The 15,096-nt window shown below is 37.0% G+C and overlaps 5 protein-coding genes across 8 annotated transcripts; 1 reads left to right on the top strand and 4 right to left on the bottom strand.

Annotated features, from left to right (window-relative positions):
- Window positions 1-103: 103 nt before the first annotated feature.
- Window positions 104-2,079, top strand: AT5G20030 (Plant Tudor-like RNA-binding protein). 2 transcript variants are annotated; one of them, NM_122010.3, is made up of 3 exons: window positions 104-274; window positions 765-1,153; window positions 1,239-2,079. In NM_122010.3, the coding sequence occupies exons 2-3, from the start codon at window positions 770-772 to the stop codon at window positions 1,833-1,835; spliced, it is 981 nt and encodes a 326-aa protein (NP_197503.1). In that variant the 5' UTR covers window positions 104-274; window positions 765-769; the 3' UTR covers window positions 1,836-2,079. The 2 variants fall into 2 exon arrangements, with proteins under 2 accessions (NP_197503.1, NP_001330569.1); NM_001343635.1 differs by lacking the exon at window positions 104-274 and having other exon boundaries at window positions 360-1,153.
- Window positions 2,080-2,122: 43 nt separating this feature from the next.
- On the bottom strand, window positions 2,123-4,237 carry RAN2 (RAS-related GTP-binding nuclear protein 2). Its single transcript, NM_122009.4, has 5 exons — window positions 3,987-4,237; window positions 3,791-3,860; window positions 3,394-3,450; window positions 3,195-3,312; window positions 2,123-2,842 (listed from the first exon to the last, which is right to left on the bottom strand). Exons 1-5 carry the CDS (start codon window positions 3,987-3,989, stop codon window positions 2,425-2,427), a joined length of 666 nt encoding a protein of 221 aa, NP_197502.1. The 5' UTR covers window positions 3,990-4,237; the 3' UTR covers window positions 2,123-2,424.
- A 238-nt stretch (window positions 4,238-4,475) lies between these two features.
- On the bottom strand, window positions 4,476-6,712 carry RAN-1 (RAS-related nuclear protein-1). The gene is made up of 5 exons (NM_122008.3): window positions 6,440-6,712; window positions 6,219-6,288; window positions 5,940-5,996; window positions 5,735-5,852; window positions 4,476-5,476 (listed from the first exon to the last, which is right to left on the bottom strand). Exons 1-5 carry the CDS (start codon window positions 6,440-6,442, stop codon window positions 5,059-5,061), a joined length of 666 nt encoding a protein of 221 aa, NP_197501.1. The 5' UTR covers window positions 6,443-6,712; the 3' UTR covers window positions 4,476-5,058.
- A 293-nt stretch (window positions 6,713-7,005) lies between these two features.
- AT5G20000 (AAA-type ATPase family protein) lies at window positions 7,006-10,173 on the bottom strand. Its single transcript, NM_122007.4, has 9 exons — window positions 9,690-10,173; window positions 9,209-9,306; window positions 8,892-9,116; window positions 8,742-8,804; window positions 8,496-8,659; window positions 7,981-8,137; window positions 7,771-7,869; window positions 7,476-7,586; window positions 7,006-7,396 (listed from the first exon to the last, which is right to left on the bottom strand). Exons 1-9 carry the CDS (start codon window positions 9,889-9,891, stop codon window positions 7,256-7,258), a joined length of 1,260 nt encoding a protein of 419 aa, NP_197500.1. The 5' UTR covers window positions 9,892-10,173; the 3' UTR covers window positions 7,006-7,255.
- A 1,317-nt stretch (window positions 10,174-11,490) lies between these two features.
- On the bottom strand, window positions 11,491-15,008 carry RPT6A (regulatory particle triple-A ATPase 6A). 3 transcript variants are annotated; one of them, NM_001343633.1, is made up of 10 exons: window positions 14,846-15,008; window positions 14,461-14,702; window positions 13,855-13,952; window positions 13,553-13,777; window positions 13,375-13,437; window positions 13,127-13,290; window positions 12,630-12,786; window positions 12,420-12,518; window positions 12,112-12,222; window positions 11,513-12,028 (listed from the first exon to the last, which is right to left on the bottom strand). In NM_001343633.1, the coding sequence occupies exons 2-10, from the start codon at window positions 14,660-14,662 to the stop codon at window positions 11,888-11,890; spliced, it is 1,260 nt and encodes a 419-aa protein (NP_001318606.1). In that variant the 5' UTR covers window positions 14,663-14,702; window positions 14,846-15,008; the 3' UTR covers window positions 11,513-11,887. The 3 variants fall into 3 exon arrangements, with proteins under 3 accessions (NP_568389.1, NP_001318606.1, NP_001331019.1); NM_122006.4 differs by lacking the exon at window positions 14,846-15,008 and having other exon boundaries at window positions 11,491-12,028; window positions 14,461-14,826; NM_001343634.1 differs by having other exon boundaries at window positions 11,546-12,028; window positions 14,035-14,862.
- Between the last annotated feature and the right edge of the window lie 88 nt (window positions 15,009-15,096).

Raw genomic sequence — 15,096 nt, 5'->3', positions numbered from 1 at the left:
TCTTCATTTTCTTAAAAATATTTTCATTTAAAAAATGATTTTTGGCTTGCTGCTGCTGATGTGGAATATACATTTATCTTTTTTGTTCCTTTTGATAATTATTTGCATATACGTTTTTAATTTTGTTTTATTTGCCCTTTTGATCCAAGTTTGGTTGCCCAGAAATATCAAAGAAAAAAAAACAAAGCTTTGTTGTTTCTGGCAGTAGAATCATTCATGGCTTTCTTTGCGTGTTAAACATTCACTAACCTAAAAACTAAAACTTCGTTTTCAGGTAATCACAATCACAATCTCAAATTTATTTTTTTTTTCTTTTTTTTTTAATTTGAATTTTTGAGTTTTAAGTCTCTTCATGTCCGCTTAAAGATTTTTGATTCTCTTCCCCTAATCAATTTCTCAGTAATGAAGATTGATCCTAGGAACTGAGTCATACTCTGTTTTCAATTTCATTAACATTTCAAGCCATTGTATGCTTCTGGATTTGGTTTTTTGCAATTTAGGACTTTTTCTGCAATCTAGTGATTATGAAGCAAAACAATCTGTAATCTTTATACCAATTGGTTGAAGTTGAATTTTTTGGATGTGAATGAGTCTAATGGATCTTATTGGTCCAACTTGTTTCTGGATATTTGGATGTATTTATCTTGTTTTGTTGCTTAATGATTGTGAAGCACCAGCCTTTTAGCATATGTGATGTTCAATTCTGATCTTTATAAGCAGTTGGAATGTGAAAAGATATTTACTTTAAGGTGTTTTTGAAGCAGCAATCATGAGATTCAACAAGGGAACTAAAGTCGAAGTGTTGAGCAAATCATCGGTTCCATCTGGCGCCTGGCGGTCTGCAGAGATCATATCAGGAAATGGGCATTACTACACTGTCATGTATGATCATAATGATGGTACAGAGAGGGTACCGAGGAAGAGTATGAGGCCTGAGCCTCCTCGTTTACAAGTTCTTGATGCTTGGTGTCCTGGTGACATTCTTGAGGTTTTCCAAAGTTGTTCGTGGAAGATGGCAATCGTTTCCAAGGTTTTAGGAAACGGTTGTTTCTTGGTTAGATTACTTGGTTCCTCACTGAAGTTCAAGGTGACTAAATCCGATATTCGGGTTAGACAATCTTGGCAAGATAACGAGTGGATCATGATTGGACAGGTACTTGTTTCTTTCCTCTGTGACTATATCTTTTTAAAGTCTGTTTTTGAGCTGACATTTTGTTTATTTTACCATTTGGCTGAAGGGTACATCAAGATTAAGCGCACAGACTTCAACAGGAGAACTAAGGAGAAAGGTGAATCCGAAAGGCGACTACATTTCATCTGAGAGCAAAGACAAGCTTGATGAGTCTGATGTACCTTTGTCAGTAGGTCTAAAGAAACGGACTTACTCTTTGGTTGAACCTCACAATCAAACTAGAGCTTTAGCTGCTTATCCTCCAAGGTTTCGTGAAGAAGTGAAAGAAGAAGAAGAAGATAGAGAGAGTGTTGCTTCTTCTGTTGGTAGTTGTTGCATGGATACTGATGGTCTCAGTGCTGTTTCATTCAATCCCATTGAAACCGGTAACTCTAGTGACACAGAGTCATCGTCTTGTGGCTACGGGAAGGTCAAGAAGTTGGTGGTTCCAAGAAAAGGCTCAGAGGCTGCTGATGTTCATAGGTTAGAGCTGGATGCATACCGAAGCAGTATCGAGAGATTGCACGCATCCGGACCAATCATAACATGGGAACAAGAAACGTGGATTACAAATCTCCGTCTCAAATTGAACATTTCGAATGAGGAACATCTGATGCAGATAAGAAACCTTATCTCTGACGATAACAGTACTATATACAGATAGCAGCAGCAGCAGCATTGAGAACTACAGTTTGTGTTACATAGAATAAAAACTGAGTGTAGATTGTACAAATGTCATTTTATTTTTCATTCAGGTTTTTTGATTTAATTCCAAACTTGTGAAAGAAAATTTGATCATCTTTACTCTTTTATCTTTGCGTTGGACTTGAGGAAGACTAGCAATGTATATATGATTCATGCCATGGCCTAAAAGCTATACATAAAAAAGGAGATGAGAAGATTTGTGTACGTAATTGAAACACTAGTGATTAAACTAACAATTTCAAGTAGCACAGCTAAATATTCTCCTTTTATGTTTGATTCATATGACCAAGTAGCTACAATAGTTACAAAATCTAAAATGTTGCAACTGGCAAAGTAAAAGAAAAGTGGGTAGAATCAAAGTTTTCCAATAACCGCATATTCTTTAAGGCAGAAAAAACTTGACTGCAAATTCTCTTTGGGTCCCAAAAAACAGAACAATCCAAATAATTCCCCCAATTTTGGTTCTAAAATAGACCGATTGATTTATATGTAACATCAACTCAAAAAACATCATAGAGGAAAACCACAGCAGACATTTTTGGAAGATTTTACTCAAATGCGTCATCATCATCATCGGGGAGAGGCTGAGCTGCAGCAGCTGCAAGATCGGCCTCATTCTGCTGCTGAGCAGCAATGTCAAGGTGAACCTCTGGTGGAGCAAGAGCTGGTGACTCCACAAAGTGAAGGTTCTGGTCTCCAGCCAGTTTCCTAGCAAGGTACAAGAAAGGCTTCTCGAAGTTGTAGTTGCTCTTTGCTGATATCTCATAGTACTGCAGATTCTTCTTCCTGTGGAATGTGACTTGCTTTGCCTTCACTTGCCTGTTCTTCACATCGACTTTGTTTCCACACAGAACAATCGGGATGTTTTCACACACCCTGCAAAGATCACGATGCCATGTCGGAACATTCTTGTATGTGAGCCTTGCTGTGACGTCAAACATTATTATCGCACATTGACCATGGATGCTGCAAGAAAACCGAAGATTAGCAATATATCCAGATGGAATATCAAACAAACCATTATCATTCAAGTCCCAGTCAGCTATTCCTATTGTCCAGGTAACAATAGTTGCAAACATGACATGTGAGATGGTTCTTGAATTTCACAACCTAACCAGCGCTAATCAAAACAATGCAAACTTTAATAGATATTGAGATCTTAACAGATTACTTCAACAACATACGATTCCTATTCCCACCGTCCAGGTAACAAATCGGTTGCCAATTTTACGCACAAACCAACCAGAGCTAATCCAAACTATACACACTCTAGATTGAGTATACACACAAACATATCAATGGAGATATGTATACTTACTAGTATCCATCCCTAAGGCCACCAAATTTCTCTTGTCCAGCAGTATCCCAGCAGTAAAAACGGATCTTTCCGCAGTTTGTGAAGAAATCCAAAGGATGAACCTCCACACCAATAGTAGCTGCAACAAACAAGATTAGGACTCAACATCAGATGATGTTCACAGAAATTGTGCATTCACAAGCATCTTTGCTATACTTACGTTCATACTTCTTCTCAAACTCCCCAGTAAGATGTCTCTTCACAAAGGTCGTTTTCCCTGTACAAAACACCAAGAGCAATCATAGGTTTAGCAAGAACTAATCAAAAACATTGAACCATACTAAAACTGAGCCAATGAAAACAACATTCCGGATCATCTAAGAATCGATATCCCAAAGATCTGCTCAACGAAGGCCTAGTCTGTAAGGTTCTCTTTAAAACCAATCAAACATTGATATTATCAAAAACCAATCGTACAAATCTAATCAGCACATCATCAAAATCTCAAATCCGTCTCTTAAACGAGAATGCTTTCAGATGGGGACAGTGAAAAGACGATCAAATTTCAGAGATCACAAAAAACAATAGGTCAAAAAACACGGCGAAGAATACTGTACCTGTGCCTCCATCACCAACGATGACGAGCTTGAAGCTAGGATAATCTACGGTTTGTTGGTTAGGTAGAGCCTGAACAAGATATCACAACAAAATTCAGTAAAATCCGAAAAAAGAAACATCAACGAAATTAAGCGATCTCGTGAGATCTAAATACTACAAGACGAAGAAATCGGGAAAAGAGAAGAGAATGTTCACCATGTGAGAGGAGAAGCGAAGTCAGACGTTGATGTCGTCGAGGTTTAAGAAGCGATGCGGCGAGAGGGACTAGGGAGAGAGATGGGGTTTTAATAAGGAGAATTTTGGGAGGTTTTGGCTTAGGTTTGACGCTATTTTTTCCACCGTTAGATTCCATCTTTTGGCTCTCCAATATCTACGCAGCTTTCTGCACCGTTGGATCTTTTTTTTTTCAGCTTTAGGTCCTGGTTTTGAGTTTTGACAAAATAAATAATATATTTATTTCCTGTATCGTATGTGAAGTTTTGATTTTATTTGTAGCATAGTTTTTTACTAACAAATCATTTAAATAAGGATTTATTGTCCGTAACGGATAGTTTCAAAATTTCAAGTACTCACTCACATGACATCCATCTAATGATGCCTTTCAAATTTAATGGTAACATATTAATACCAACAATATTTCCAGAAATTAATATACACATCGATAAATTCTTAAGCTCAAACTTGCAGAAATTGGTCTTAGAGCTCACGGTTGAAGAAAATGTCTGGAATCACGGATTGAAATCGGTCGTTGATTTGAGGGAAAGGGTTACTTCATTCTTCAATGCAAGAATGGTTGCCAAACAAAAAGTTATCCGATTATTATTCTACAAGTTCTGGTGCGGATTGATTAAGAAGATCAAGTTTCAAAGAAGAAAAGGAAGAGGATTGCAGAAGAATCTGCAAAGCTAGAGAGATCGGGGAAGGCAAAGAACTTAACCATTGTCAATGCAGGTCAGGTCTCCCAACAAGATCTACTTGCAGCTAATTTTACCCAGGTTTATATGACATCACCTGGTAGCTAAAGAGTGGCATCTGAAATCTAAGAACTGGCAAGTAATAGGAGGTAGAATAAAGTTTTCCAATCAACTAATATTCTTGCGAAGAAACAACTTAGCTTTGGATACCATCAGAAGAACCATCCAAAAATACATACCTAATTTTTGTTATAAGAAAGACCGATTGATTTATATGTAACACCAAAACAACATAGAGAAAACCAAAAGGAACAAGCAAGAGCTTCCCACGGCAGACATTCTAGAAGGATGATTTACTCAAAGATATCATCATCGTCATCGGGGAGGGGTTGAGCTGCAGCCTGTAAGAGCTCGGCCTCGTTCTTCTGCTGATCAGCAATGTCAATGTGAACCTCTGGTGGAGCAAGCGCTGGTGTCTCCACAAAGTGAAGGTTTTGGTCTCCAGCCAGTTTTCTAGCAAGGTACAAGAAAGGCTTCTCAAAGTTGTAGTTGCTCTTTGCTGATATCTCATAGTACTGCAGATTCTTCTTCCTGTGGAATGTAACCTGCTTTGCCTTCACTTGCCTGTTCTTCACATCAACTTTGTTCCCACACAGAACAATCGGGATGTTTTCACACACCCTGCAGAGATCACGGTGCCATGTCGGAACATTCTTGTATGTGAGCCGTGCTGTGACGTCAAACATTATTATAGCACATTGACCATGGATGCTGCAAGAAATTCAAAGATGATTAGCTATACATCCAGATGGAATATCAAAATTAAAATTCAAGTTCTACTCTATTTGTCCAGGTAACAAAATCAGTTGCAAACTATGCATACTTCAAAACATACCAGTCTTATACCCATTGTCCAGGTTAATCGGTTGCCAATTTCAAATCCTAACCAGAGCTAATCCAAACTAAGCACACTCTAGATTGACTCTAGACACTAACCTATCAATGAGAAAGTAAAGGGTCCACACTTACTAGTATCCATCCCTAAGGCCACCAAATTTCTCTTGTCCAGCAGTGTCCCAGCAGTAAAAACGGATCTTGCCACAGTTTGTGAAGAAATCTAATGGATGAACCTCCACACCAATAGTAGCTGCAACAAACAAGATTACGACTCAAAATCAGAATCATTTAAGAGACATGAAGAACAGAAATCTGAACATTCACAAGCAATACTTACGTTCATACTTCTTCTCAAACTCCCCAGTAAGATGTCTCTTAACAAAAGTAGTCTTCCCTGCACAACCACCAAAAGCAATCAAAGGTTTAGCAAAACAATCAAAACACATTACCATACTTGAAATCAATTGAGCCACTGGATACAACAGTACGGATTATAAAGAGTCGACTAGCAAAATCTGCTTAGCATATGAGCCTATCTCTATCACCCCAATCACCATCAACGTAAATCCAAGCATTGATTAATCGATAAAAAAAAACACGGCGAAGAGTACCGTACCTGTGCCTCCATCACCAACAATGACAAGCTTGAAGCTGGGATAATCTACGGTTTGCTGGTTAGGTAGAGCCTGAAAAATATATCCACGACGAAATTAGAAACTAGAACATGGAAACATCGACGCAATCTCGTGAGATCTGAGACGGAGATAATCCTAGATCAAGGTATACAATCTGATAATACACGAAGAAGAAATCGGTAAAATCGAAGAGAACATGTACCATGTTTTCGCAATCGCGAGCTAGAGGAGAGCGAATTCAGGCGATGGTGTTAAGAAGGAAGCGGCGAGAGGGAGAATGAAGATGGAGAGGGAGAGAGAGATTGGGGTTTTTAAAAGAGAAATTTGGGAGGGTTTGGCTTTGAGTTGACGCTACACTATTGGCCGTTGGATTCTTTCTCTTTGGTTCTTCTGCAATTTTAACGCAGCTTTCTCCACCGTTGGATCTTTTTCTAGCTTTAGGTCCACGCGTACTCATTCATCGGCATTGATTTTTCTTTCCTTTTTTCACATTTAGCAAATTTTGAAATTAAATTCATTACAATATATACGCGTTGGTTTTGACAAAATAAATTATTTATTTTCTTTATCATATTTATACCTCAATTTTTAATAATAGACACCATTCATCAATAAGGATTTTTATTGTTCATAACGGATAGTTTTCAAATTATTCTTGACACATGCCAGATGGGTTGAATTTCTAAATTAATGTACACTCCAAATTCAAATCACTCACTATTGACCTCAGCGGTGGATCTCAGGTACAAAGCTATGTCGATTATTTTGTCTCAAACAATCTTTTAGTTGGTTTTCTCTTTAAGCTAATGAGACTGAGTTGGAGAAGAATATACTCTTAAGATGTAAAATGTAAGCTTGGTTGAATCGAAGATGTTATGCTGAACAACCATTTGAATGAATAGAAACTAGTGTACAAACATTGTTTAGAAAAGCTTAAAGCGCTAGCCGAAAAGGTTTCAGAAAGAACCACAGACAGTAGAGAAGAAATAATCGAAATTAATCTGTGACTCTGAAATTCCTACTTCCAGAGCTTACGCAGAGACATGTTCTTCTCTGTGTCTTTCTTCATTACCTTCGCCACAGCCATCTCAAAGTCTTCCTGAGTCACATGTACTCTCCTCTCACGAAGTGCAAACATGCCCGCCTCCGTGCATACAGCCTGACCGTAATAACCAAAAACATTAGAGAGAGACAGATTGGAGAGAACAAGACAGAAGCAGGGACAGAGAAACACTTACCTTCAGCTCAGCACCTGAAGCACCATTCATCTTCTCTGCAATCTTTTTCAGATCGATTCCACGCATCAAATTCATTTTCCTTGAGTGTATCTTCAAGATATCAAAACGTGACTGCAACACATATTAGAAATATACATTAGCCAAACCGTCCTGCCTCACTTTGGGTACAATAAGTATGGAGAAAAGTATTTTACGCAGTAAATGATAGTTTACCAAAAACAACGGAGTGAGCAAAGTTGCTACTTCAAGTTTAAAGTTATTTCTAATATCATGTCCTAAGAAACACAAGCATTACCTCTTCATTAGGATTAGGAAATTCAATTTTCCTATCAATCCTTCCAGGCCGGAGAAGAGCTTGATCCAGAATATCAATACGATTTGTAGCCATCAAAACCTGCAACAGTCATTTAAGAGAATTAACAACTTTGTCTGCGAAATTCAGAGTAACACAGAGTTATCCTTTTCAGCTTCATGACTATTTTTTCATTCACAACATAAGGCATACCTTGATTTTGTTTGACGCCTCGAATCCGTCAAGTTGATTGAGAAGCTCAAGCATAGTCCTTTGCACCTCACTGTCACCATTTCCACTACCAGATTCCATACGAGCAGACCCGATACTATCGATTTCATCCATGAAGATGATTGATGGTGCATGCTCCCTGAAAACCATAAGCCAGAGGTACTAGAAAGGTAAGCTAGCTGGAATAAGTATTTTTCAGCACAATGAAGATGATTAATGGTGTATACTTTGCTCATTACAAAAGACTATTACTGTGGCCTAAATGCTAGGCATCGAGACTACTTGTAAAGATCATTATGCTTGAGATCGTATACATGTTGAAACCATATTCATAGCAGGAACAGAGAACAATTTACTCAATTTATTTTACTCCACATGTCCACTACAGCTACTAAGCACGGGCATGTAAAAGATTTATCGTGTCAAAAGTTCCATCTTTTCCAACCTACCACTTTTACCATGCTTGAAATATTAAATAAGGACTAGCATGTACAAACCTTGCCATCACAAAAAGTTCTCTGACCATTCTAGAACCTTCTCCAATGTATTTCTGGACCAGCTCAGAACCAGAAACTCTGATGAAAGTACAGTCAGTGTGATGTGCCACAGCCCGAGCCAATAGTGTCTTCCCAGTTCCAGGTGGACCGTACAACAACACACCCTTAAAAGAGAGGGAGAAGCAATCAGTTCGAAATCCACTTAGCAGCGTCACAATATAGATAAGCTTTGAAATTCAAGTGTACCTTTGGCTGCGCAATTCCAAGAGACTCAAACAATTCAGGATGCTTGATTGGCAGTTCAATGACCTGATAAACCAGTAAAGATATTATATAAAATTTAAAAGCATGAAACCAGTGACTTTTAGTATCGTTTGTTTCTTTCACTATGCATACCTCCTTTATTTCCTTGATTTGCTGGTCAAGACCACCAATCATGTCATATGTGGAGTCTGGAACCTTCTCAACTTTCATAAGGTTAACCAAGGGATCTACTTTACTTGGCAGAACCAGGTGGAGAACATAGCTATCATTACGGAGAGCAACTCTCGTTGATGGAGTGAGTTTCGTTATGTCTATACTTTTGTCAATATCGACAACATACTTCCCCTCTGGATGAACCTGAAACATGGGAAAGTATTATTCTATCAATGTTCATATGATTGCAAACAATTCAAAAACCAATCTAGATAATACGATAAAAACATTCATACCTTAACCAAGACCTTGTTTTTTCCCATCACTTTTACCACTTCACCCACATAGGACCCAGGTTCTTGAAGGAGCTGTAACTCTTCTCTGAGCATTCGTACTGTTCAGTTTACAATGACAACAAGGTTTAAAATGTTCAGCAGTATACATCGATTGTATCAATCACTACATACTTTGCTAAACAATCAAATATTGACAGAAGCTGATTCATACTCAACACAAACAGAATCAAGAAGAAATCTCAATAGGGTAACTTAGTGATGCTAAAAATCAAGGCGCAGCATAGTTTAGATCCAGTTCTGGAAAAGATCAGAAACCCTCAATCCAAACAATCACCGCAACAATTTATAAATTTAAAGCACCCAGACGAAATCTAAAGTCCTAATATGGAATTCGAGATTACTAAACTTAAGAAGATGATCAAAAGATCCAACTTTGCAAAGAAATTCAATGAAAATTAGAGTTAGAGAAGGAAAAAGAGACCTCGAGAATTGAGTTCATTCCTCTGAGCTTCAAGACGATTAAGGTTATACGACTTTTCGCGTTGCAGGCGCTGGAGCTCATCGAGATGCTGGAGGTAGTACTTGTTAAGCCCTTCTCCTTGTTTCGCCGCCGCTCCCTTAACGTTGCAGGTTTCCTCCATCGCTGTCACAGGAGGTCTCGCCTCCACTCCTACGGCCGCCATTAACACGGTGATTGAAGCAAATTATCGAAACAGATCTCTCTCAAGTATGCTTTTGAGATTCAAAGATAGATCACAGGGACTAAGATCATGAGCAAAGAACCTTTATATAGAAAAGAACCTTGGATTATCCAACAAGACATCTTTTTTTTTTTTGTAAGTTCAATTTACTATTTTTTATTTTGTGAGAATAAAATGGAAAACGAACGACCCAAAATAAACCGAGTCTATAAACCGCTTGGTTTTGTTATTTTTAATGTCTGCAATACCAAAACCACAACTAAAGCCTATTATTAAAACTTTTTTGGGTAACCCAACTAAAACCACACCGAATAAACCATATTATTGCATAAACATTTGTATTTTAAAAAAAAGTTTTTAGTAATAAAACCACTCGACTAAAGATGATTGTAAAAATACCCTTTAATTTAAATTCTGTTAATACAATTCTCTCTTCATTTTTAGTAATAAAAATTAGACGGGTTAGGGTCAAATTAAAATGAATCGACTTCGACAACACACAAACCTTATAAAAATCTCATTTTTCACTTTCTAAATTTTAGAGCTTAAATAAATTAGAAAATTTAGATTCGGTATAAATAAGAACATTTTGTTGTTTTTATTTACAATTTTTATTGTTTAAGTGTATATTTATTATTTTTCAATTTGTGAAAAATATTACATTTTATTTTAATTGTAATCCGTCCAATTTTCACGACAATATAGATGGATGAGGATTTACATTAACAAATTTTAAGTTTAGAGTTTTTTCACTAAATAAATAATTGATAGGTTTTCTCACGATTCATCTTTAGTTGAAGGATTTTATTACTAAAATAGTCATATTAATTAAATTATAATAATATTAACTTTATAGCTTTTTTCTCTCTAATCAAATATGATAACTGATTTGGACATAAAAACTTTGAACATGTGTTCGTTTTAAAGACACATTTAGATATAAAAAAAAAATATTTAGGTCATAAAAACTTAATCTAAAAATGTTTGATGAATCAACCGAAAAAGGGTTTCAAAACCAGCAATCGACAGCAAAGTAAAGAAACTCTAATTTGTCATATCCGAAATGAAAATGTGGTTTTCCATTGACTTGAATTACATAACAAAGAGATTCCTACTTCCAGAACTTACTCAGAGGCTTGTTCTTCTTTGTGTGTGTTTTTCGTTACTTTCGCCACCGCCATCTCAGTATTCTTATGTCACGTGTACTCTCCTCTCACGCATATCAAATATTTTCGTTTCTGTGCACAAAGTTTAAACGTAATAACTGGAAACATAAGAAAGGTGCAAAATGTCCAGAGAACAAGATATAAGCTATTGTATTTTTCTTTTCCATTGCTTATTGTGTATTATATAATTCATTAATATCATATGTTTTGTATAATTTTGTAACTATGTTATCATTTGTATTAAAGATCTTTTTTTTGCTAAACTTGTATTAAAGATCTTGTATTAAAGATCTTGCTCTTTTTAAGTTTAATTTCATATGATTTTTTATTTGGGAGAAAAATAAAAAATGGAATGACGGAACCAACCCAAAATTAACAAAATTTATAAACCGCTTGGTTTTGTTATTTTATAAGTCTGCAATACAAAAAGTCCAAAACCACAACTTAAGCATACACCAAAACTTTGGTAACCGAGCTAAACCATACCGAATAAACCAAATTCGTGCGTAAAATTTGTAATTGAAATAAATTATCATAACATTTACATTATAGGCTTTTTCTCTCTAATGGAATATGACAGTTTCGGACAGAAGAACTCTTAACATGTGAAGGTTCTGCTTGTTTTGGTCTTATAAGCTCAGGTTCTTGAGTTTTGGGAATTTCCTTCCATTGACCTCAAATCGCATACTAGATAAACTCGTGTCTAGATAGTAAAAACTTTGTTCTAAAATGTTTTCATGAGACAACCGAAAAAAGGTTTCAGAATCAAACAACAAACAGTAAAGTAAAGAAAGTCTTTCCATGAGAGATTCCTACTTCCACAGCTTACGCAGAGACATGTTCTTCTCCGTGTCTTTCTTCATTACCTTGGCCACCGCCATCTCAAAGTCTTCTTGTGTCACGTGTACTCTCCTCTCACGCAGAGCAAACATTCCCGCCTCCGTGCACACAGCCTGACCGTATTAACCAAAAACATAAGAGAGAGGCAAAATGTAGAGAGAACAAGATAGAAGTAGAGAAATAGAAAACACTTTACCTTCAGCTCAGCACCTGAAGCGCCATTCATCTTCTCTGCAATCTTTTTCAGATCGATTCCACGCATCAAATTCATTTTCCTCGAGTGAATCTTCAAGATGTCAAAACGTGACTGCAACACATTTTGGAAACATACATTAGCCAAACCGTCCTGCCTCACTTGAGTAAAATGAGTATGGAGATAAAGAAAAGTTTTTTATGCTGCAAATGATAGTCTAAATACTAAATAAGGTGCCTACTTTGACGAATAATGTATTCATATCACCAAAAACAACAGTCAATATCATTTTCTCAGAGCACAAGTATTACCTCTTCATTAGGATTAGGAAATTCAATTTTCCTATCAATTCTTCCAGGCCTGAGAAGAGCTTGATCCAGAATATCAATACGATTTGTAGCCATCAAAACCTGCAACAGTCATTAAAGAGAATATGACTCTGTCAGCAATTTCAGACTACAATAACACAGACTCATCCTATTCAACTTATGGTTTTTTTTCCTTTACAACTTAATAGGTACCTTGATTTTGTTTGACGCTTCAAAACCGTCAAGTTGATTGAGAAGCTCGAGCATGGTCCGTTGCACCTCACTGTCACCATTTCCACTTCCAGATTCCATACGAGCAGACCCAATACTATCGATTTCATCCATGAAGATGATTGATGGTGCATGCTCCCTGAAAACCATAAACCGGTGTAAGCCAACTGGAAAGAGTATTTTCAACGAATCATCTCACCTATTTGTAATTTGCTCCTTACATGAGACTTGGCACTGTGGCCTAAATGCTAAGCACTATGACAAAGAATACTTTATAGAACGATATTCATTCACAACGGAACCATATTCATTGTAGCAACAAAGAACACTTTCCCCATTTAACTTAACAGCTCATGTCCATTTTATAGCAACTAATGGCGGACATGTTAAAAGATGTTATCTTATCAACAGTTCCATATTTTCCTATCAACCACTATTACCATGCTTGAAATTTAAAATAGGGACTACCATATACTAACCTTGCCATCACAAAAAGTTCTCTGACCATTCTAGAACCTTCTCCAATGTATTTCTGGACAAGCTCGGAACCAGAAACTCTTATGAAAGTACAGTCAGTGTGATGTGCAACAGCCCGAGCCAATAGTGTCTTCCCAGTTCCAGGTGGACCGTATAACAACACACCCTAGAAAGACAGAGAGATGAGATTACGTCTAATCCACTTAGCATCATCACAATATGGAGAAGAAGGTTTAAGATTCAAGTGTACCTTTGGCTGCGCAATTCCAAGAGACTCAAACAATTCAGGATGCTTGATTGGCAGCTCAATGACCTGATAAACCAGAAAAGATATAGATATTATATAAACATTAAAAGGATGAAACAACAGAGGAGATAGCCAATACTGTAGTGACTTTTAGTTTCGGTTTCTCATTCACTAAGCATACCTCCTTTATTTCCTTAATCTGCTGGTCAAGACCACCAATCATGTCATAGGTGGAGTCTGGAACCTTCTCAACTTTCATAAGGTTAACCAAGGGATCTACTTTACTTGGCAGAACCAGGTGGAGAACATAGCTATCATTACGAAGAGCAACTCTCGTTGATGGAGTGATTTTCGTAATGTCTATACTTTTGTCAATATCAACAACATACTTCCCCTCTGGATGAACCTGGAAAATGGGAGTGTAAGCCTTACTGACAACTATGTTCGTAGAAATACAAACATGATAATAAAAAAGATTCATACCTTAACCAAGACCTTGTTCTTTCCCATAACTTTTACCACTTCTCCCACATAGGACCCAGGTTCTTGAAGGAGCTGTAACTCTTCTCTGAGCATTCTCACTGTTCAATTAGAAATAATTTTAGTGTTAACGAGGTTTGAGATTTAGAACTAACTACAAATTATAAAGACTAGTAAGAAAACCTTCATGCATAAATAGGATGGTGATCATGATGACAACAGAAGCTGTTCTATAACTTTAAATGTGTAACTAAAATCATGGTATAGTGGAAAGGACTATATGGGCTCCTTCCAAAAGTATATATTCCTCAATGAAGATAGTGAAGAAATAACTAGGCTTTCCTGAAAAAAGCCACATACTTTGCAAAAGAACCAACAAGAAGACAGAATCTAGAAATCTAAACAAGTTAATGTTGCTAAAATCAAGACTAATCACTTCCAGATCGGAAACACTAAATCACCACAACAATTTTGAAATTTGAAATCACTCAGCTCCAATTGGAACGAAATCGAAAGCCCTAGCACAGAATCTGAGATTACGAAACACAAGGAGATGATAAAAAAGATCCAATTTTGCAGAGAATTAGGGTAAGAGAAGGAAGAAGAGACCTCGAGAATTGAGTTCATTCCTTTGAGCTTCAAGGCGATTGAGGTTATTAGTCTTCTGTCGAAGCTGGCGCTGGAGCTCATGGATGTGCTGGAGATAGTACTGCTTAAGCCCTTCCCCTTGTTTCGCCGCCGCTCCTTTCACGTTACAGGTTTCCTCCATCGCTGTCTCAGGACGCCTCGAATCTACTCCTACGGCCGCCATTTTCTCAGTGATTGAAACAAATTATCGAAGACAGAGATCTCTAGTAAGGAGATGAGAAGAAAAAGGAGAGAGATTAGTTTTCGTCGATCAGAATCTCAGAAACCCTCACGCGAAGCATTATATGATATCACCTAAATTAATAAAAAGGAAATTAACTCAACAATAGAAATATTTTTATTTTACTTTTTGCTTGTCTTAACCTTCTAGTTCGTTTAGAGTCCTTCCTCGAGTCTACGTTTTCTCAGGCTTACTCTAGCTGGTGGCTAATAAGCCGTTGGAACCATCTTAGAGATAAAACGTTCTGCTTGTTAGTAATTTAAGTTTCACCTTATCGAGTAAGAAGAGAGTTGTCGAGGGAGATAGTTGAAACTTTGAAACATTCGGATTAATAACTTCTTCTTTTTCGTTTAAATCTTACTTTAATACACATCATA

Source organism: Arabidopsis thaliana, chromosome 5 (genome assembly GCF_000001735.4).
Source record: "Arabidopsis thaliana chromosome 5, partial sequence".
NCBI classification, from domain to species: domain Eukaryota; kingdom Viridiplantae; phylum Streptophyta; class Magnoliopsida; order Brassicales; family Brassicaceae; genus Arabidopsis; species Arabidopsis thaliana.
The sequence above is the reverse complement of the archived record's forward strand: the minus strand, read 5'-3'. Positions and strand labels throughout refer to the sequence as shown.